This window comes from Apodemus sylvaticus, chromosome 22 (genome assembly GCF_947179515.1).
Source record: "Apodemus sylvaticus chromosome 22, mApoSyl1.1, whole genome shotgun sequence".
Classification (NCBI taxonomy): Eukaryota; Metazoa; Chordata; class Mammalia; order Rodentia; family Muridae; genus Apodemus; species Apodemus sylvaticus.
In genome coordinates this window covers 9,769,749-9,791,878 of record NC_067493.1, presented here as the reverse complement: position 1 = coordinate 9,791,878, position 22,130 = coordinate 9,769,749, and the positions used below count along the sequence as shown (strand labels likewise).

Genomic DNA, 22,130 nt, shown 5'->3' with positions numbered 1-22,130 from the left:
AAAATAGTTAATTAAAAAGTTAATAAAGCATTATTCAATCTATTTCTGGGAGTTCCTCTTCCCCTTTTCTGTTTATCAAGCATCTCCTTTAGGTACAGTTTGATCCTTATGAATCCACACATATCAAGAGGTAGCATTTTTTTTATCCTTTAAAATAGACAGGCACTCACATTCTATGCCTATCTCCATACATCTCAAGCCACATTTCTTATCTATTTAAATACAGAAACAATCCATAAATCAATTAAAATAGATATCTATTTAAGGAATATTAACCTGAGCTCCCATTATTGCAGTAGTGCTCCTCCCCTTAGGTTTATGGTTATATCTGACACATAAGGTTGTAATCTTTCTATTTGACTTTCTGGACCCACACATTTAACTTGTCTTATGCTTCATTTTACTTAGAACAGTGTTCCAATCCCAACAAACTGTGTAGATACTTTCTGAAAGGACCAATGTGGATTTCAAGATTTTTGTGAAATTAAAGTTACACCAGCTCCTATCAAAACCTTCAATTTCAATAGCGTTTAATTTTAATTTTTCTCTTATCATTGATAAGTTAGCAAAACCAAAAACCAAAAACCAAAAAACAACAACAACACCAAACCCTATCTTTTAGTACTTTCAAATCCTCCTGTTCTTTGTTTTGTGGTTTCTTTGCCTTTGACCTAAACAAGCAATAGAAGCTGAGCAGTCTTGTCTTCCACTTTAAGCTATGAATTTTTCTTTATATAAATGATAATCTCAGTTTCTCCTTTGAAGTCTTCATCTATGATTCCTGGATGCACAATGAATCCTTGAGATGTTAGGCTACTTCTTCCTATAACTATTCCAACTGTCTTTGGGGGTAGAGGTCCATGAACTCCAGTGAGTATTTTACAGCATTGAGTGTGTAGATAGTGTGAGATAGTGTGAGGTTTTTACTTATTGCTAAGTCTAGAGCAGCATGCATTAGATCTCCAAGACATAGTTTAGTTTTCTCTAGGTCTGTGGATTGCTGACAGGAAATACCTGGCTCCTGTTGTTTGTTGCTGGGATATGGGTGAACCCTCTTAGGGACTTTGCAATATTTAAAAGATTATCTTATAGAGAATTAACCGTCAGTAAGGAATTGCTTTACATATCTCTTGCTGATCTGCATTCATTAGTCCAATTCCTACCCTTAGCACACCTATAAGTCCAGGAATGCTGAGGTCTTCTAGGGAAGTCTCTAAGAACCATTGATTACAATCCCTTTTCAAATGACCTCATATTCCACAGTTAAAACAATGGACTTTTTTACATGTAAGATTATTAGCCATTGCTTGTCCAATTACATAGTCATTATTATCAATATCAGCAATAGTCCTAATCCATTTATCCATAGGTGCTGATCAAACTTTTAAAGATCTAAGATTTTTTTTACATTCTGCATTTGCATTTTTAAAAGCTAAAATTTCAATTAATACCTGTCCCCATTTGGATCTGACATTTCCTTGTTTATAGTGGTTATTAATCTATGTAAGAAATCAGTAAAGTCTCTCTGGGCTTTTCACAATCTTCGGGAATAACAGGGACCTTTCCCCCTTATTCCTCGACCTTATCTCAGGCTCTTAAACCTACTAAAATATAATAGAGTCATCAAATTGCATTTGCTTTCATAAATCAGCATATTGAACTTCACCTAACAATGATATTTCACAATATTAACACCTGTAGAGCAATTAAGATTTTCCATAATTTCTGCTTCTTCTCACTATGAGTTCAGTCATTATAATTGAAAGTGAGGTAATTTTTCTTGTTGTATATCTACTTTTTCTTATCGTACAGTTTTCAAGCTTTTTTTTTGAGGTGAAATATATAGAGATTGTAATTGTAAGTAGGGAGGGATTGACTCCAGTGGTCACAGTTTCAATAAGTATTGTGGTGCCTTTTTCATGTTAAGTTTCTATACCCTCAATTCTTACTTTTGCTCTCAAGGGATATGGAATGGAATTTCCCATTTTTTTTAATGCAAGAAGAGTTTGCCTATATAATTACTTTCTATCATTAAAATTGTCTTTTGAGGTGGCTGTTTCATTATCTCTAATCCTCCTGAAGCTACAAAGTCTCCCTACTCTTTGGGCAATTCTACACACCCACATGGAAGCAATAGAAGGTCAAACTCCAGAGAGATTAGAGACAAATAGTTAGAAAGAACATAGAGTAAAGAGGTAGCTATTAAATCAGGCTTTAGAATTTAGAATCATACCTTGTGGGTGACAGAAGCCAGCAAAACTAAATGATGTGTATATGCTTTAGTAGAGTTATCTATGGTGTGGAGCAGAAAAGCATATAAGGCAGTGAAGGGTATGCTGGGGGTGTGCATGCTATGGCTGGCCTACTCCTGTCCTTTCTTCCCCTCATTCTAGATCAGGCTTCTAGCTACCACTTTGTAATAAACTTACAAATTCATCAATTTTAGCTTAAAGACAAAACTTTTAGACACAGTGTTAGTGTCAGAGACCAAAAAAAAAAAAAAAAAAAAAAAAAAACCTAACAGAGATTGGAGTGAAATAAGGAGAAATAGGGAATGGGGAACCTCCTTCCATTTCCCACAGTTGACTGCAGTATTTGTGAAGGTCCCAAATCATACTGGTATCTAGGGTACCACTAGTCAGCTGTCCCGACCTGCAGGACAGTCAGCAGGGGCCTGGAACTACCTAAGGAAATGGTGAGAGACAAGACAGACACGAAAAAACCGAACAGCAAGACGAAATTCCGATCAAGCTGTCAAACTTTAATTTTCACACAAGGTGTTATAAAGGCAAGCAAGCAGGTATGGGGAGGGGTGAAAGGGGAAAGTCATTGTATTCGGGGAACAATCTCAGGGGGCTAGCATCATTCTTCAGGAACAGTTTCTCAGAATTGTCTCTCAGGGTCTTAGCTAAGAATTGGCAGTTGCAGTAGAAACTTGGCATCATATTTCAATCATGGGGAGGTGAAGTGGAAAGGAGTTGCTGTGGTAACTTAACCACAGGTGAGCTTTGTTTGTTCGAGCCCACTCGGGTGAGCTCTGTATGTACTGACCATCTAGCTTACTTGGCTAATCTTTAAACTAGTACATTTTCTTCTAAATGCAGCCTAGAGAAAGCCAGCTGGAAATGGCTGAGAGGAGGGGGTTTTTGAGATCTCTGTGAGAATGGCTCCTGGCATCTCTCCCTTCTCTGTATTAAAGAGAGCAGAAGTCAAACAACCATTGATGAGAAGCAGATGAGGTACCAAGATAATGGAGCAGGGCCTGTCTTAGGATCACCCCAGTCTCGTCAACCATCATCCTTGCCCATCCCTGGGTATCTCCACCAGCCTCTAGAGACCCCTGTCTTAGGTGGATGAGGTCCTGGGAAGGTGCCCGTCATCAGCAACTGCTCAGCATCTTTATTGTTTATTGGTGCCTCCAGCTTGTGGGCTCCTTCTGGAGTCCCAGCTGGAATGGTTGTGACAGGAACGTTCTCTCTGGCTGGGCACTCGAGTGTGCTGTTTGGGCTGTTCTGTAATTGCCCTGGGAGGCTGGGTAGCCATCTCTCAATCCTCCATAGCCAAACGCTGGTAATATATCTGAATGGGCTTGGCTGCCAAGTCATCTACCCGCTTTTTAGTCAGGGCAGTGAAGCATTGAAAAGCCCATGGTCCAAAAGAACATAAAAACAATAGACCTATAAAGGGTCCTAGGATACTAGGCAAAAGTGTAGTGAGCCATGGAGAGGTGGAAAACCAGTTTTTATATCAACTTTCTTTTTGTTCTTTTTCTCTCTTACGTTTTTCTAGTCCTTCTCTGACTTTTTTCATGCTATCTCTTATAACTCCTGTTTTATTAGCATAGAAACAGCATTCTTCTTTTAAAGCTACACAGAGTCCACCCTGATGAAGGAACAGGAGATCAAGTCCCCGCCTAGGTGACACTTAGCTCTGTGTACCTAGAGTTAGAAAGAACAAGGGAAGAAATACCTGTCCCTGCTCCCACAGCTCCGCGGCCAAGTAGGACAGAGATAGTAATAGCAGAGATAGATTCTCCGTGGGAGCAGCTCAAAGAGGTGGAGTCTCCAGTGGATGTGGATCGATCCCACCGGTGAAAAAATTCCTCAGAATGGTAATAAACTAAATGAGGAACCATCTTAATAAGGAAGCAAAACTCAGGGCTCTCTCCCTTCTCGTGATTTTGAAAAACCGAAGCAGAGAGGCAAGGTGTACGGCCATCAAGGCACGCCCACCAGGTTCAGGGTGGGGGTGGGGATAAAGTAAGTGCCAGGAGGGGGAAAATAGATTTCATTATACAAGTGAGCGTAAACTGAGGGGACACTTGTTCCACTAGAGATTACACAAAGTCCCAGGCCAGATATTTGGGTTAATGAAAGACCTGGCCAAGCACTCTTCTGCCAGCGGCAGTTCTGTGCATCATCAGCATGGAGGGGATCACCGAGAATGGCAATTCCTTCAAAAAAGGGTGGTTGGGAATGATAGCATAACCAGCAATCTTCAACAAGTTCACGGGAAGTTTCATTTAAGGTAAGAGAGGTCTGATTAACCAAAGAAAGTACAAGATTTTTAGTGGGAGCTGGCTGTACAGGCAGAATAGTGGCTGATGGCTTAGCTGGTGGCTGGAAGGCAAATACAGAAGGTAGGGAAGTGTCTTTAAGAGAAGGAACACGGGTGGTGCCCTGGTCAGTTCCTTTAAGAGGAACAGGACGAGGTACCAACACAGGATTAGGTCCCATTGGCACTGGCTGGGCATGATATACAGGCTCTTTAAGGAGCTTAATAGAGAAAATAATGCCTGGATCAAAGCCAAGTACATAGAGGCGAAGACCCCATTCATAACCTATTTGCCAATGTAGATTGGGAGATTTTGCATGGGTGGTGAACGTAATTCATAAAGGTGTGCACCATCCCTTTGTAGAGGGGTTAGAGGCCTGGCAGGACTCATCATATTTTTGAAAACTAGCTGAGGGTGTAAAATTGTGTTTTACTTGAATGTAATCTCATGAGGAGAAGTCCAGAGGCTCTCCCAAGGGTCCAAATCAACCAAAATAAACCCTGTGGATGTCTTAAAGAAAACAAATGGTAGGCCACATTCTATTTGATCTACACTTGAAATCTGTAAAATTTAAATATATGGCCTTTTGACATCCTGAAGGGGGGCAATCAGTAGTAGCAAGTATCTCCCCTTTAATCTGTTTATAATTTGCCTAATTTTTAGTTAAATAAAATCGCCATGCAAAGAAGTATATTGAGTCTATAGATGTCTGTTAGTATGTTGAGTCTATAGATGTCTGTTATATCAGCATTAGTAGGAGGCATCCACAGGTGTTGAGGATTGTGGCCATTTTTAATGATTATAATCAGCTTCATTCTTTGTCTCAGCATTAGCATACTCTGACAGCTAGCATGTTCCTTCAGCATCCTGTAGAAAAAACACAAACATGCCCTCTTCTCTACACTCAGAGTTCCCTGGCATTAAAATTTAAAAATTTTTATGTTATATAGAGATATGATTCTCCCCTCTTTTATATATAAAAATATTGTTGTAAAGTTCTATGGGCCTGTTCCATAATATTTTGTCCTTGAGGGTTATAAGGAATCTCAGTAATATGACTAATAATAAATTGTTAATAAAACATCTCGAATGACTGACTGCAAGTACTTACAGTAGCTTTCTCCAAGTTATGTCTCTTAATATTATTTTGCATTTACCTTGAGAACATCAGATGCTAAAATCCTCCTGTGGCAAGCTTAAAGCAGTGTCTTAGCCCAATAATTTATCTTAACACCTTTGCAAAATCATTTACTTAAAAAATTTAAAAGGTCCATTGTGAAGATCAAGCCATTTCTTGAGGAAAAACTTTTCAATGAAATTATTTTATTGGATTTTTAAAGTTAGCTTATGTTCTTTTAAAATTAGAAGCAAATGTTTTTATAATTAGCAGGATCCACAAAGCAAAAAAAAAAACAACCCTCTAAATCTATTATAATCTTGTATATAGAAGGCAGGCCAAATTTTAATGCCTTCGTAATTTCTATATAGCCTTATTAATCTTTCACAGATCTAAGTTTAAACGGTATTTTGAACCACATCTATATGAATCTGTTAAAAATGTTCTTATGGCCAGAAACTCTCTACGTGAGGCCTGTAAGACAAAGCCAGACCTGCATCCACCGGTCCTGCATGGAGTAGCCTGTAACCAGACTCCATCATATGAAGGTCAAATAACAAAAGGAACCTGTAATATTAAAGCATAACTACAATTTCTGAAAGCAAAACCCAGTTTTAAACAATCTTTTCTCCTTAAAATTAATGGCAAACATATTACTTTCATATTGCAAAGTTTGTCTATCAGCTTGTGTGTTTGCATGTATGACAGTGTAACTTATTGAAGAGACATTATTTGAAATCTTATTTCTTATAAGTCTGACTTCTAGGATAAGAACCACATAAAACATTATGTCAATGTAGAAATATCTTAGAGACCCGTTTTTCTTGGATGCCACATTATGCCACATGTTGCTTAAGATAGCTCTAACCCTGAATTATCAGTTTTAAACTTACCTTTTGTAACCATCATTATATCTTTTTAAATTATATCCAATAACTTATGAGCCAATACTCTATAGTCAAGACATGTAAAACATTTATACCTTTAAGATCAATTAGAAATAAAAATGAAGCGATTACACGAATCATAAATTTAAAACAAACAAAATTTTTGTTTTTCTTTTCAGCTGTAATTTCAAGGGAATAAACACTTTGAATCCAATCTTAACCATTGTAGAAAATTTTTCTAGAAGTATTTATTAGTCCTCTTGTCCTAGGACTGCTGGCCCTTTAAGAAGCGGCTTTTTTCCAGCTGTGTTTGACTCTTAGTTAAGAATGTGAAGCACCTTAAATTAGCTTCCACTGTATAAACTGCAACTGTTGGCAGTATAAACTGCCAACAGATAATTTTTTTTATCATTCTTTTTTCTTTTTAACATAAAGCATAAAACAACAGTCATTCAGCCAATCAAAAAGACAACATAAATTGACACACATATGGACAGGTTTTGTGCACCAAAGACAAACAATAGACAGAGAGGAAACTTGATGTCCCAAAGAGATTCAAATATCCTAACCAGAACTAAGGATAGCTCCAGTAGGATCCAGAGGGGAAGCAGGACATCTTCTGCTTTCCTCTCTTCCCCAGGAGAGTTTTGAAATAGCTTTTAACCATTTTTTTTGATACCACGTCCTGCACGTGGAAAAACTGCTTTTTTGAAACCTGCTTTTTTTCTCTCTCTTGTTTAAGATTTAACTCTTTATCTTCTTTTTCTTCTGGGAATTCTGCCAGAGAAGGGAGGGAGGCACAGTGGTAGCCACTGATAGATACTCCCCAGTGACCTGCTTTTTTAATCTCTATTGGGTTCATAAAAGAAAAAAGAGATTTAGAGAATGTGATATACAATGGTGTAGGGAAGGGGGGTGCCTAGGCGGACGCACACAGACATGGTATAGAATAAAGTTTATTCAGAACTGAGGGTGAGAGTAAATGTGGAGGCAGAGAAAGACACAGAGAGAGTGTAGATTAGTAGAGACTGGCCATGACCATGTGGAGAGAAGTGGGAGGGGAGGACAGCCCAGGAATTTCTTTGCAGTCCAGGACTTACACTTTAACCATGAGTGGTTTTTACTTTCAATTTCTCCGACCGCAGCTTCAGCTGCCTCTTACTTCCAAAGAACAATTTCTCCCCCTGAGAGCCTGGTTGGGGCAAGCTGGATAAATTCCTCAGGTGTGAACCAGCCCTCGGTGGAAGACTCTAAGTGCCAAAGTGAAGGGAGCAGTCCACCTATAGGCTGTGACTGTGGACTTCAACTTTTCTAAAATTTTAAAGTCAAGGGGCTTGTAAGAGTCCTGAAGTTAGGATGGCCACCTGTCTCGCTAACTCTCCTAGCTCCTTTAAGAGGGCTTCTTGCATCTATCTGCCATTTGGCAGAGAGAAGAAGTTTCTTTACTGGCTCTCCTGCTGGCAGCTTTCTCCTCCAAGTTGGCTTCCTCCGGTGATAGAGTGACAACACCTGAATTATGACTAGATTTCAAAGTTTGTAGAGAAAGATAGACTCTGGTCTTTTTGAGAAATTAGGGAAAAGAGCAGACATAGACAGAGACCATTTTAAATGTCCCTCCTCTGTATCTATCAGAGGCGAGAGGGATAACAGAGCACAGAGATAGTGTCCAGACGAGCGCTTTTTCAGAGAACTAGATCCTGGAAGCAAGAAGAATTCTGAATAATGTCATTAATCAGAGACCAGTAGTCAAAGGCAGTAACAGGAACTCCCCCCGACCCCCCGACCAAAAGTTGCATAGTAATCTCTAAAACAATTATGTACTCTAGCCCATGTTTTCTTATCTATGGTTCCTTCCTCTGGGAACCGGGGACAAAATTGTCCGACATAATACTTACAACCCCAAGTACTTCTCAAAGAAGTACCTAAGATCTCCTTTTCTTAACCCAGCCCCTTGTGTCTCGATCCTTAAAAGAGGCTGAATAAATTCTTGCCCCATGGGGTCTCACCTTCCAAGACATTGTTGCTGTGGCGATTTTTCCCTGGTCAAGCCCTGGGCCTTGACCTAATCAGCTCCTGGAGCTGCACTCGAAGGGCCCATCCTCCTTTTTCCACAGCCTCCTTCCCGTTAGACAGCTCCACAGTGCCTCACTACTGGGTGCCAGAGTGTCCTGACCTGCAGGACAGTCAGCAGGGTCCTGGAACCACCTAGGGAAAGAGGAGAGACAAGACAGACACGGAAAAAACTGAACAGCAAGATGAAATTCCAATCAAGCTGTCAAACTTTAATTTTCACACAAGGTGTTATAAAGGCAAGCAAGCAGGTATGGGGAGGGGTGAAGGGGGAAAGTCATTGTATTCGGGGAACAATCTCAGGGGGCTAGCATCATTCTTTAGGAACAGTTTCTCAGAATTGTCTCTCAGGGTCTTAGCTAAGATTTGGCAGGTGCAGTAGAAATTTGGCATCATATTTTGATCATGGGGAGGTTAAGTGGAAAGGAGTTGCTGTGGTAACTTAACCACAGGTGAACTTCGTTTGTTCGAGCCCACTTGGGTGAGCTCTGTATGTACTGACCATCTAGCTTACTTGGCTAATCTTTAAACTAGTACATTTCCTTCTAAAAGCAGCCTAGAGAAAGCCAGCTGGAAATGGCTGAGAGGAGGGGGTTTTTGAGATCTCTGTGAGAATGGCTCCTGGCAGTCAGCCACATTTTGGATTGATTATCTAAATGATATTGAGGCCAGTTTTGATCACAAAGCAAATAAATTTGGGACCCTCCAGGAAGGGTGCCAGGTGAAGAAGATGGAGGCTTTCTAAAAGGTATCCAAAGTGGGGGAGGCAGAAGGTAAGGATGATGTGAAGAAGAGAAGGAAGGTCCTAAGGAAGGACCTGTCCAGGTAGTCCCCGAGACTCAAGAAGGATTAAGGAAGACACAAACTGTTCAAGGGAAGAAAACTAAGTAACATAAAGGCATACCTATTTTAATAACACCTAACTTTTCAATGGAGGCTCTAAAAGTCAGAAGGGTCTGAACAGATGTTCTATAAACTTGAGGACATAACAGATGCTAGCTCAGACTACTATGTCCAGAAAAAAAACTATCAATTATAGTAGATAAATAAAAAAATCCATAATAAGATAAAATCAAAGCAATATCTATCTACAAATCTATCTATACAGACGGTTTTAGAAGGAAAACACCAATCTGAAGAGGTTAACCACACCCAAGAAAATACAAGCAATAAATATTCCTAGAGCACAAATTAAAAGAGGGCAAAAAATAGCATCATAACAACAAAATAACAAGAATCAATAAATCAGTAACTCTCAACATTGTCTTAAAAGAAGACACAGACTAACAGATTGGATTAGAAAACAGGATCTATCCTTCTTCTGCATCCAGAAACCAAAATTACCATAAATAATAGGTATTATCTCATGGTAAAATAAAGTAAAAGTATATCCTAAGAAAATGGTCCCAAGAAACAAGCAGGCATAGCCATTTTAATATCTGACAAGATAGACGTGTAATCAAAATGAATTAGAAGATATAAGAAAGAACACTACAGCGGGCAGTGGTGGCTCATGCCTTTAATCCCAGCACTTGGGAGGCAGAGGCAGGCAGATTTCTGAGTTTGAGGCCAGCCTGGTCTACAGAGTGGGTTTCAGGACAGCCAGGGCTATACAGAGAAACCCTGCATTGAAAAACAAAAACAAAAACAAAAAACAAAAACAAAAACAAAAAAGAAAGAAAGGATACTTCATACATAGCAAATGAAAATCCAGATAGGATACTTCATTTATTAATATCTATGCACCAAACACAATGGTGTCCAAGCCCATAAAAAGAACACTACAGCTAAAATCTCATATTGATCCTCACACATTGGTATTTTATGATTTTGTTACCCCACTCTCACCAGTAGACAGGTCATTGAGACACAAATGAAAGACAGAAATACTGAAATTAATAAGGTCCTAAATCAAATCAGTTCACCAGATATCTACAGATCTTTCCATTCAGACTCTAGATATCTTTTCTCCTCAGAAGCCCATGGAATTTTCTCCAAATTTTACCTATTAGTACACAAAGCAATTCTTAGGAGATAGAAGAACAAATGAAATAATACTCTGCATCCTATCTGGCCACAGTGGATTAAAGCTGGATATCAAAACAATAGAAATGACAGAAAGTATACACACTCATGGAAGCTGAACAACTTTAGGCAATATGCCCAAGTCCATAGCTAACACCAATTTAAATGGAGAGAAGCTCAAAAACATTTCCACTAAAACAAGGATTAAGAAAATGTCCACTACCTCCATACCTATTCAGTATAGTGCTTGAAGTCTTAGCTAGGGCAATTAGACAGCTGAAGGAGATCAAGTAGCTATAAATAGGAAGGGCTGATACACAAAATGACTGATAGCATGCAGAAGACCTGGACAGATTTAAACTAGACAAAATCCTAGCAGTGAGAATGAGAGGTAGACACAAAGTCCCACCCCTTATCAATAAGCTGTTTGCAATTGATACTTGCTTGGAAAGGGAAGTTAGATTTCCCTCATGAAGCTACTACTCCACTATGCTCCAGGAAAAACCTAACACAAAACAGCCTCCTTGGTGTGTGTGTGTGTCTGTGTGTCTGTGTGTCTGTGTGTGTGTCTGTGTGTGCGTGCGTGCACGTGTGTGCACACTTGTCATTTTGCTTTAGTTTTTACTGAATTTTCTCTTTTAGCTTACCTGTTTTCATTTTTCTGGGCGGGAGGTGTTGCTTTGCTTTGCTTTGCTTTTTATTTTACAGAAAGGAAGATCCTGAAGTTAGGTGGGTAGAAAAGTAGAGATGATATAGAAGAATTTGGAGCAGGGCAAAGAATATGATCAAAATATATTATATGAGAAAAATTAATAACAAATTTTAAAAAGTTCCCTGTAAATAAAATAAATGACTATTCCCTCAAAGAAATTGGAAACAGGATAATAACTTAAGCTTAATAATAACCATGATATTATTGAATAACAAATATTGTAATGGTTATTTCCTAGAGTGATAATTCCAATAATAATTATCAAGAAATAGGACAAAAATAATTTTAATATATACCCAGTTATGTTATTCAGTATATTACTTTGTATTCTTTACATGCAAAAAATCACAATGGAGGCAAATCTAATAAACATTGCAATCTAAAATTAAAAATATATTCTAAAGGAGACTGTAAGTAACATAAACCGTCAGAAGCATTTTATGGGGCTCTCTTTGCATTACTGTTGTCCACAGCAATGCAGATCATTACCACAATCACTCATTTATCAACAATACAACTAAATGTAAAAATGTATCTTTATAATATGCAAAATACTTGAAAGGAGGAAATGACATTTTCATCTTGGTTGCTTATGGCTCAAAATGACTAAATTTCAAGCAGATTTCTTTATGCTTTTTAATTACGTTCCTAAAGTACCCCTTCCATTACTTTTAATGTATTAGGGAATAAGAAAGAATATTAAAAAAAAAAAACCATTAGCCAAGACAGTTAACCAAACTTAGCATTTACTCAAATCTATATTATTATTATTTTTTGTACTTGTTGAATTATCAGACCATTCCAATGACCATTAACTATTACCTTGATTATATATAGTTAATAACAAGTGATCACAATCAGGCTCTATTTTTCTGGCTAAAGGAACAAGGGATGTGGTTAATCCTGCTGTGGAACCAAGAACTGGATTGATATAGGATCTGCTTTTGTCTAATCCAAGTTCCACCCTTGCTTTTGTTCTCTTCCAAGTACCTTCTTCATTGCTTCCTTGACATCCTTGTTCCTCAAGGTATAGATAAGAGGGTTCAGCATTGGCGTTATAAGTCCATAGAACAGTGCCAAAAGCTTGCCCTTCAGTTTGGCTGTGCTGCTCTTGGGTGCCATGTATGCATACCCACTGATGGCAGAGCCATAGAACATGATGACCACCAGAAGATGAGACCCACATGTGTTAAAGGCCTTCTTTCGACCTTCAGAAGATTGTATATTTATGACTGTTCTGACAATGTTGATGTAAGAGAAAAGAATTAACCCAAGAGGGATAACTTTTATGACAACCACAGCAGCATACATCTCTACTTCATTGACCCAGGTGTCAACACATGATAACTGAAGCATGGCAGGCACCTCACAGAAGAAATTCTCTACCTGGTATTGGCCACAACGAGGTAACAAAGATGTCAACACTGTTTGCACCAAGGAGTTACTGAAACCAGTTATCCAGGCTACTGCTGCCAGCTGCTGGCACAGCTGAGAGTGCATGATAACTGTGTAACGCAGAGGATGGCAGATGGCCACATAGCGATCAAAGGCCATGATGGAGAGAAGCACACATTCTGTAGATCCTAGGCTAAGGAAAATGAACAGTTGTGCTATGCAGCCCACATAGCTGATGCTTCTCTCATGGCTCTGAATATTTTTCAGCATCTGGGGGACAGTAGAAGTGGTATAGCAGAGATCTAAAAAGGAAAGATTGGCCAGGAAGAAATACATAGGGGTGTGGAGTTTAGGATCAAGGAGAGATAAAATGATAATAGCTGAATTCCCGAAGAGAGTCACTATATAGAAGATGGAGATGACCACAAGAAGAGCCATTTCAAGACATGGCCATTCAGAGAAGCCTACCAAAATAAAGCCATTGGTGTGATGGGCAGTGATATTGAGGCTTCTCATTGTTGAAATTCCACTTGCTGGAAATGTCAATACTAGAATTTTGAGGTTCTGGTCATCGTGTTTTTGCAACTTAATACCTCATGAAATAAAGAACCTGGATAGGGGGTACTGAAACAAAATCATGAATATATTTCATTTGATTTCCTCAGTAAGTAAAAGAAAACACAGTTGTGTTTGTATAGTCTGTCAGCTATTCTTTTATTCACAACTTTCATAAGTGAAGAGTTTTAAAAAGTCAAAATAGCATACGCATGGTGACTCACACATGTAAACATTCCTGTGAGAGAAATGCCAGAACAGGCTGCAGAGTGAGGCTGTGTCTCTCCTAATTGATTTCTCAATCCCCCAAAGCAAAACATAAATAAACAAATAAAAATGTAAATATAGTAAAAATGTATATTATAAGATACTGTTATCATATGTTGTATTTGCTAAGACAAAAGAATATGGAAACCTCACTGAAACTTCATTAAGTTTGTAATTGATCTTATTTTCCTGCAGGTTCTTAATAATTTTGCATAGTAGAATATAGAAATTACTACCTGTGAAAGGCAGTATCAGTTGGTGGTGATACCATCATCTGTCTTTTTATTGTAGGACCTCCTTTCTGCTCATTATAATTAAGTCAATGCGAAAAAACTTCCAGGACTCAGGACAATATGTTTGTGGAATTAATCCACAGTGATGTTTTGCCACAGGCTAATTAGGAGTTAACATGACTAAGACTGATGGTATAAAATGTTTCTTATTTTGTTTATGTCAAAAAGTGTATATATATATAAATAATGGTTTCCAGAGAAAAACTCACTGTTTCCGATCTCATTATACTTCTACATAAGGAAAATCTCACAAGCTTTCTTACAATTATGCTTTACCTTCATGTAATTTTACCAGTGGCAGAATGTATTTTATATTGAGCTTTATGCAACAAAGAGAAAATGGCTTTGAAGATATTTTTTTAAAATTCTGGTGTTTGTATTGTAAAAAATCATCAAACATGAGACTAGGTGCACATATGCAATTGATTGCATGTATGTGTACATTGTGCAGTTCATTTTTCTTTGTGTAAAATAAACATATGATTCATATGAGAAAATTTCACTGTAATACACAGTTGAAATGCAAGATTATATATATATATAAAATATTACTTAAATATTATATATTTAAATATATATATTTAAATAAATATTACTGTTAATTTATCAATCATTATACATAAAGTGACTCTTGGCAAAAAAATGTGTAACACTTTACAGATAATATTTAATGCAGTTTAGGAATAATTTTTATAGTAAAATAAAATATATGTATAATTCTATTCCTTCAGTTACTGTAGAATTTTGGACAGTTTTAAGTGGATTTTTATCTTATTATTTTATCTATTTTTACAGATGAAGTTCTACATATTGTCTATAAGATGACTAAAAAGTATGTTGTCCATGACTAAATACAAGGACTAAACTTTCTTATAACATTAAATCCTTATAATTTTTGTTGAAAACACTTTACATCTGTTAGCATTTTTCCTTTTTAAAATTTTTCATTGCTTATTTTATTTCAAATGTTATCCCCCTCCCCAGTTTCCCGCCATAAACCCCCTCACTTTCTCCCCTGCTTCTATGAGGGTGCTCTTCCCCCACTCCTGCCTCACCTCCCTAGCATTCCCCTGTGCCAGGACATCAAACCTTCACATGACCGTGGGCCTCTCCTTTCCTCTCTGATGTCCAACAAGGCCATCCTCTGCTACATATGCAGCTGGGGCCATGGGTCCCTCCATGTGTATTCTTTGCCTGGTGGTTTAGTCCCTGGAAGCTCTGGGGCGTCTTGTTGGTTGACACTATTGTTCTTCCTATGGGATTGCAATAATATAAAGTATTTTACCATCTCTAGTCACCCCTTTGTATGATCGATCCCATGTACATGTCTTGTTTCACTGAAATTTCTCACCCTTTGTTCATCATCTCCTCAATTCCATTTCCACCTCTTCAGCACTCCAATAACCTGTGTTGTGCTCCAGTTCTCTCAGGTCTTACATATTGTTATTGTACAGAAAGCAACAGTAATTTATTCACAATATCTTAGTACATGACACAGACACAATATAAAATATGGAATGTTTCTCACATTTTTGAGATACATTCATGAAAAAAACACAAAGATAAAAAATATTGATATTTTCTTTGCCTTTCATATTATTCGCAATTTTATTTTAAAATTGGGTTCTTCTCCACATTTCACTTAGTGATTATGCATTTTTCTTCATCTAATCAATTACAATAATTGTGGTTAAACAGTTGCTATAGAAATATTTAATTCTATTGAGGGGTTTCTATCCTGCCTTAGACCATTTAGCTCCTGGATAAAAGATAAGACACATGTGACCTTAGCTGTGACTCACAGCATTGGGGGTATGGAACCTGCAGAAGCCACCTCCTGTAGTCAGGCAGGAAACCCAGTGGAGGAGTAGAAACACCAGTCCATACACAAACCTTTTGAACCCGAAAATTATCTGAAGACACAGGGGATGGAGCAGCGAATGACCAGTCAATAACCAGCCCAACTTGAGACCCATATGGGCAACTACTAATCCTTTACACTATTAATGATATTCTGGTAGGCTTGTAGACAAAGGAAAGTTGTCCTCTGAGAGGCTCCACTCAGCAGCTTACTCAGGTAGATACAGACATCCACAGCCAAACAGTGGATTGATTTTTGGGAACGCTTATGGAAGAAGAGGAGAAAGGATTGCTGAACCAGAGGGAATAGGAACTCCACAGGAAGACCAACAGAGTCAAGTATGGACCCTTTGGGCTGAACCACCAACCAAAGAACATTCATGGGCTAGCCCTAGACCTCCCTGCACACATGGAGCAGATGAACATCTTGAATTTCATGTGGATCCCAAAAAACTGGAATGGGGACTATCCCAAAAGCTGTTGCCTATATGTGGGATACGTTCTAGCTGGACTGTCTTGTCTGTCCTCAGTAGGGAAAGGAAGCACTTAGCCTCACAGAGACGTGAAATGCTAGGGTGAGAGTATATGGAGGGGGGATACCCACTTAGAGGAGAAGGGGAGGGAGGGAAGCATCGTGGAAGGGGGTGAACAGGAAGAGATCAGTTAATAGGATGTAAAGTGAATAAGTAAAAAAAAAATTAAATGTGAAAAAAGACACCTATAAATTTTACATTTGTAATAAGCCTTTAGCACAAGATCTTGCCAACTATCTACTCTCTTATGTTATTAGAATTTACATTCCTTTCAATAACTCTGAACTATATTTTATCTGGGCCACTCTTAACTTTATTTCCCAGTACTCAGGGCCACATTTTATGGCTCACACGACCGTTGGTATCTTTAAGTGCCAGTTAGACATAACTTGAGGGCAGAGTCACAGATCAACATGTAGACTCTAGGTGTTGGTGGACTGTAATTAGTATTACAATAGACAGCAACTATGAAAATTATAAGGTATGATACATATTTTAAATGTCTAGTCTATTATATTTGGCAAATTATATTTATTTAGATAAAATATTTTATCACCTATCATACCTTAATGAGTTTATAGTTTTGTATCTCAGTTATCTTTGATTTTAACTTGTATACCACCCTAAAGCCACTTTTTAGATCTAGGATATCTTTTTAAATGTTAAGTAATTTAAGTTTAATTGTGAGACTATAACAAATCTTCAACACTATCAGAGATTTAAGAAGATATTTGAGTATGCAAAAACATAACTTCCAAAAGTTAAAAAACTGGCAGAGACAGATGACTGCATGGTCTACAGAGTGAGTTCCAGGACAGCCAGAGCTACACAGAGAAGCCTTGTCTCTAACCGCCCCCCCCCCCAAAAAAAAAGATATCTACCAATGTAAAATTGCGGCTATAAAATGCCTTTCTTTAGGAGGACATTTAATAATATATCACTATTTGTCTAATTTCTAAAGTAATTACTATATTCCCCCTTTTTCTTTCTAACCCACATCCCTTTATCTAAGAAAGAAAGAATGCTAGAGAATAGGAAAGGAAAGACATAAATTTCTTTATTTAGTCTCTCTCTGTCTAAAATTATAATTATCTTTAAATTATTTCTTAAAATGAGAACATATTTGTAATTTACAAAATGACCAAAATCATTGACCTTAATTCAAGGGATCAAACCTCAATACATAGTTACCTCCAAGGAACATTGTAGTCCTTATTACTGATGTTTGTCATACTTGATATTGTGGATTTAATTTTTCCTGTTAGGATCTATGATGAAGTCAACAGGGGCTGTTTCTTGGACTAGAGAAAACACCAATGCATTGCATCTTAGCAACTTTATATCCCTTACAACTGAATAACTGACTAGGAAGGATATTGTAGAAATTCAATGACATGTTGTAAGAGAATAGAAATAGAACAAAACAAAATTATCAATATGAAAATTTCAAATCAATCAATATCCCTAATGGCAAAGAATGTTTTAGTCACTAGCTTCCTTGTGGCTCAACACTTTCATAGTAGATGCAAGAAGAACTACTTGACAAATTGAGTAGATGGACAATCTAAGTATCATTTTAATTAGCAGATTATACTGATAAAATAGATCTTTGTCTTGAAAATACTAATTAACATTCCTGTTTGATTTGGCTGAGATCAACATGAGATCTAATATTTCATGAAAAGGGAGGTGTAAGACTCATTTGTCTTCATTCATAGTCTTTGTACAATGCAGCAAATCTGGAAATAGCTCTGGGAAGTGGAGCAAACCATAAAACCAGATTTCACTTAGGGCAAAATGTAACGTCTACCTCTTTAAAGAGGTAATTCATTACTAATTTTAAGGAAAACACAGTCAGAACAAGTAAAAATGAAGGCTAAGTTTAATAGTGTTTTCTGAGAAATTTTCCCAACTGGCTTTTACTATTCAGAAGCAGCTTTTAAGGCAGACTACCACTCAGCACATATGAAGGTTTACTTAGAAAATAATATATTTACATGACCTTAAACAAATTATTGACATCAACAATTTTAAAAAGTTTTTTCTCATACTTTCATTCTTTTAAAAAATACCTTTTTTGTCTTTACTTTTAAGCATTGAAAGATCTTTCCTGTTGTTCTTTGCAGCTCTAAACCTTAGTGGTGTCTAACCCTCACTACAAATTTGGCTCTTCTCATAAGTCAGCTTTGCTTATAATTTGCTTTTTAGCCCTTGTAGATTAGTGACATCAGGGCCAAGGGTGCTAGAATTTTGACCTCAGGGAGACAGTCCCTCTGTTGCAATTAAGCACAGTTCATGGAAATAAGAATTTAGGGGAAAATATGAAAAATAGCAGCATGAATTGTTTACAAAGCTTAAATTCTACATGTTACTTCCACTGGGCTTTCATCCCTATGTAGTAAATCTTATTATCTAACTTATTTTTATGTCCCTAATCTATTTGCATAGTATGCACTGAAGCCAATTCCAGATTCAAGGACAATTTCAAATCCAAAGATGCTTCCCAACAACTGTGTCTGACCTTCTCAGTACACCCTGAAACACTTTCCAGCCACAATGCCCTCAAACACTATTGAAACTGTGCACTACAGCATACAGCTTTTGAAATTTAGGTATCAGCAGCATGTAATTCATATAATTTGTGACTGGCTTATACATTTGCAAGTATAATTTATTCTCTCCACATATGAACAGAAGATGTGCAATTGTTACTTCTGGTTACATGATGTTAAAAGAACTGAATGAATGCACAATTTTTATTTTTGTGTTAAATCCATGAATGAAATTTCTTATGTAAATGTTAATGCATATCTAGCTTTAATAAAGATTGTTAGCCAGGTTACAAAATGTTAAAGTAATTTATGATCCAATCATCATCAATCTTCATTTCCTCAAAATCTTCCTTGTTTTGTAATGTCATGTTTTTAAAAATTATTTATTTATCTATTTTGTTTTGTGTATAAGAAAAACCATTTTAATTTGCATTATACTGTGAGTGTGAATTTTTTCAAATTTGACATTTATGTTATCCTTTTTATGTTTTATCCATTCATTTTTCTCTCTGATTTTTGTCCTTTATTGACTTCTAAGAGTTCTTTACATGTTCTTGATATAAATATACTTTTGAAATATTATACACTAATATAACATTCCACTAAAGTACTCTTTTTTTGCTTTTTAAATAATGCCCTATAAATATTAATGTAATTAAAAATATACAAGTCAATAGAGTGTCCTATAATGACCGTGATGTCTCTCCATACCATGTCCAGCAACAATTAATACATAGCCCAGGTTGCCTAATATATTTTCCCCACAATACCCATAATAATTATTTTAAAGTCTCAAGATCATTTACTTCATATGTATATATTTCATCATTAATTAAGAAAAGCCAAGTTTCTAAAATGTACTTAAGAGCATTTGGTACTCTTATAGAGAACCTGGGTTTGCTTTCCAACATGCATGTCAGGCGGCTTACATCTGCCTGGGATGTTGTTTTAAGAGTGCTTCACTCTCTTCTGGCACTGCTTAAATATGGTGCACATAAGTTTAACACACACATATATCTAAAAATAAACTATTTTAAAACTAACATTTTTGATGCAAAAAAGCAATACTTTTTAATGTTAAGCAACTCAAGTATTCATGTTTATTTTATTATTTTTTTGTACTTAATGGTCATTTACTATTTCAACAAGTTCACTTATAAACATACCATATGCACATATGGGGAGAAAACAGGCTTGGTAGACACAACAGAATAACAGAAATAATCACAAAGAAGACTGCCTACATCCTCTGCCTTTCTTTTTTTTTTTTTTTTTTTTTTTTTTTTTCAGTTTCATGAGATTCCCATTTATTTTTTTTTGTCTTTTTTTTAATTTGATATAATTTATTTACATTTCAAATGATTTCCCCTTTTCTAGCCCCCCCCCACTCCCCGAAAGTCCCGTAAGCCCCCTTCTCTTCCCCTGTCCTCCCTCCCACCCCTTCCCAGTTCCCCGTTCTGGTTTTGCCAAATACTGTTTCACTGAGTCTTTCCAGAACCAGGGACCACTCCTGCTTTCTTCTTGTATCTCATTTGATGTGTGGATTGCACTCACTAATAAGTGGTTATTAACCTAGAAAACTGGAATACCCAAAACATAATCTGCCTTTCATCTGCATAGACTAGAAGGCAAAATGAGAGGTTACACGGGATCAACAACAGATGCAGAAAATAAATCTGAACCATTCTGTCTTAAACACAAGAACTTGCTACACTCCAGAAGGCTACCGCAGGCACTAACGACCTAAGCTGAGCCTTCTTGGCAAGGGTGATCTGAGGAAGCCTCAGGCTTTCCTCTTCCAGATGAAAAGTTTTTAACTCAAAGAACTAAAAGCAACAACATCAGCCACACGCTGTCAGCAGCCAGCTTCTTCCAGCTCTTCGTCATTATTTAAAAGTCTTCATGGAGGAGGCATGTGCCTCAACGCTGGACAAGTAGTTCCCTCCAACTCATGAATCTCACAACTGACTGAGGTACAAAACAATGCAGCAAAAGCCACCAAAAGGGTGAGGAAATAAGGTGCCAGAGAATGTATTCCATTCTGGGTATGTAACCAAGTAATTGGTGATAGGAAATGATAGGACTCAACTATGACCCCACTGGGGGCAGGGGCTAGGTAGGGCACACCCATGGGACAGTTGGAGATAATTCTGTTTCAAAAGTACTTCAGGGACATGACTCAGTACTCTATGGTTTTAGGAATGCCAGTAACTAACTTCAGAATTAAAATCCTGTATAACACTAAACACTGGTTTTAGTGTTTTGTGAGTAAAGCACAGAGCTTTATGAATGGTGACATTATGAGCAAATGGCATTACAGCACAGGATGTAAAATCAGAGTCACGCTTATTAAAGTGACACCATACAGCATCCACACCATGTTGTCACATATTCCATCCATCAGAGATGGCAAACAAGCATTGTACTGGCTGGTTTTGTGTGTCAACTTGACACAGGCTGGAGTTATCACAGAGAAAGGAATTTCAGTTGAGGAAGTGCCTCCATGAGATCCAACTGTGAGGCATTTTCTCAATTAGTGATCAAGGGGGAGGGCCTCTTGTGGGTGGTACCATCCCTGGGCTTGTATTCCTGGGTTCTATAAGAGAGCAGGCTGAGCAAGCCAGTAAGGAACATCTCTCCATGGCCTCTGCATCAGCTCCTGCTTCCTAACCTGCTTGAGTCCCAGTCCTGACTTCCTTTTGTGATGAACAGCAATGCAGAAGTGTAAGCTGAATAAACCATTTCCTCCCCAACTTGCTTCTTGGTCATGATGTTTGTGCAGGAATAGAAACCCTGACTAAGACAAGCATACATTAGCTGGAAATGGGCTGTGCTAACACGTCCCCAAGGAGTAGCAAGGAAGCATTGTAGGTGCCACTTCTGCTACTTGAAAACTGTCTCGCGTGGAGATCTGTTGAAGACTTGAACTGACCAAGAGAGAGCTGCCCAGCAGGGTGGCAAAGCAGCATGCATGCGCTGGGCTGGGCACAGACAGAATGCATGCTTCCTGGGAGCACTCTGGAGAAACAGGACTATGCAAAGAAGAGGGCGGGGCCTTCACTGTGCCATCCCATCTTTGTGAAGGGGGCAAAGGGGGTACTGTTTGAAACTAAAACATGCCAGTCACAAAGCTGGAATTGGAAACTTTAAAACATTTAAGAACAGAGTTTTTAAAATGTGGAACATATATTCTCTAATATTGTAAATACAAATTTTTGTCAGAAAGCCAGACTGTGAGCTTTCCAGTGTCACACGTCTGGGGACTAGAAATGTTTTAAGCTCTTCTGTCGTGAGCGGATCAGGACTGAG

General features: G+C 37.7%; 1 protein-coding gene across 1 annotated transcript; it reads right to left on the bottom strand.

Moving 5' to 3' along the window:
* Positions 1 to 12,314: 12,314 nt before the first annotated feature.
* Positions 12,315 to 13,277, bottom strand: LOC127673282 (olfactory receptor 2B6-like). Its single transcript, XM_052168857.1, has one exon. The coding sequence runs from the start codon at positions 13,275 to 13,277 to the stop codon at positions 12,315 to 12,317; it is 963 nt and encodes a 320-aa protein (XP_052024817.1).
* Positions 13,278 to 22,130: the final 8,853 nt, after the last annotated feature.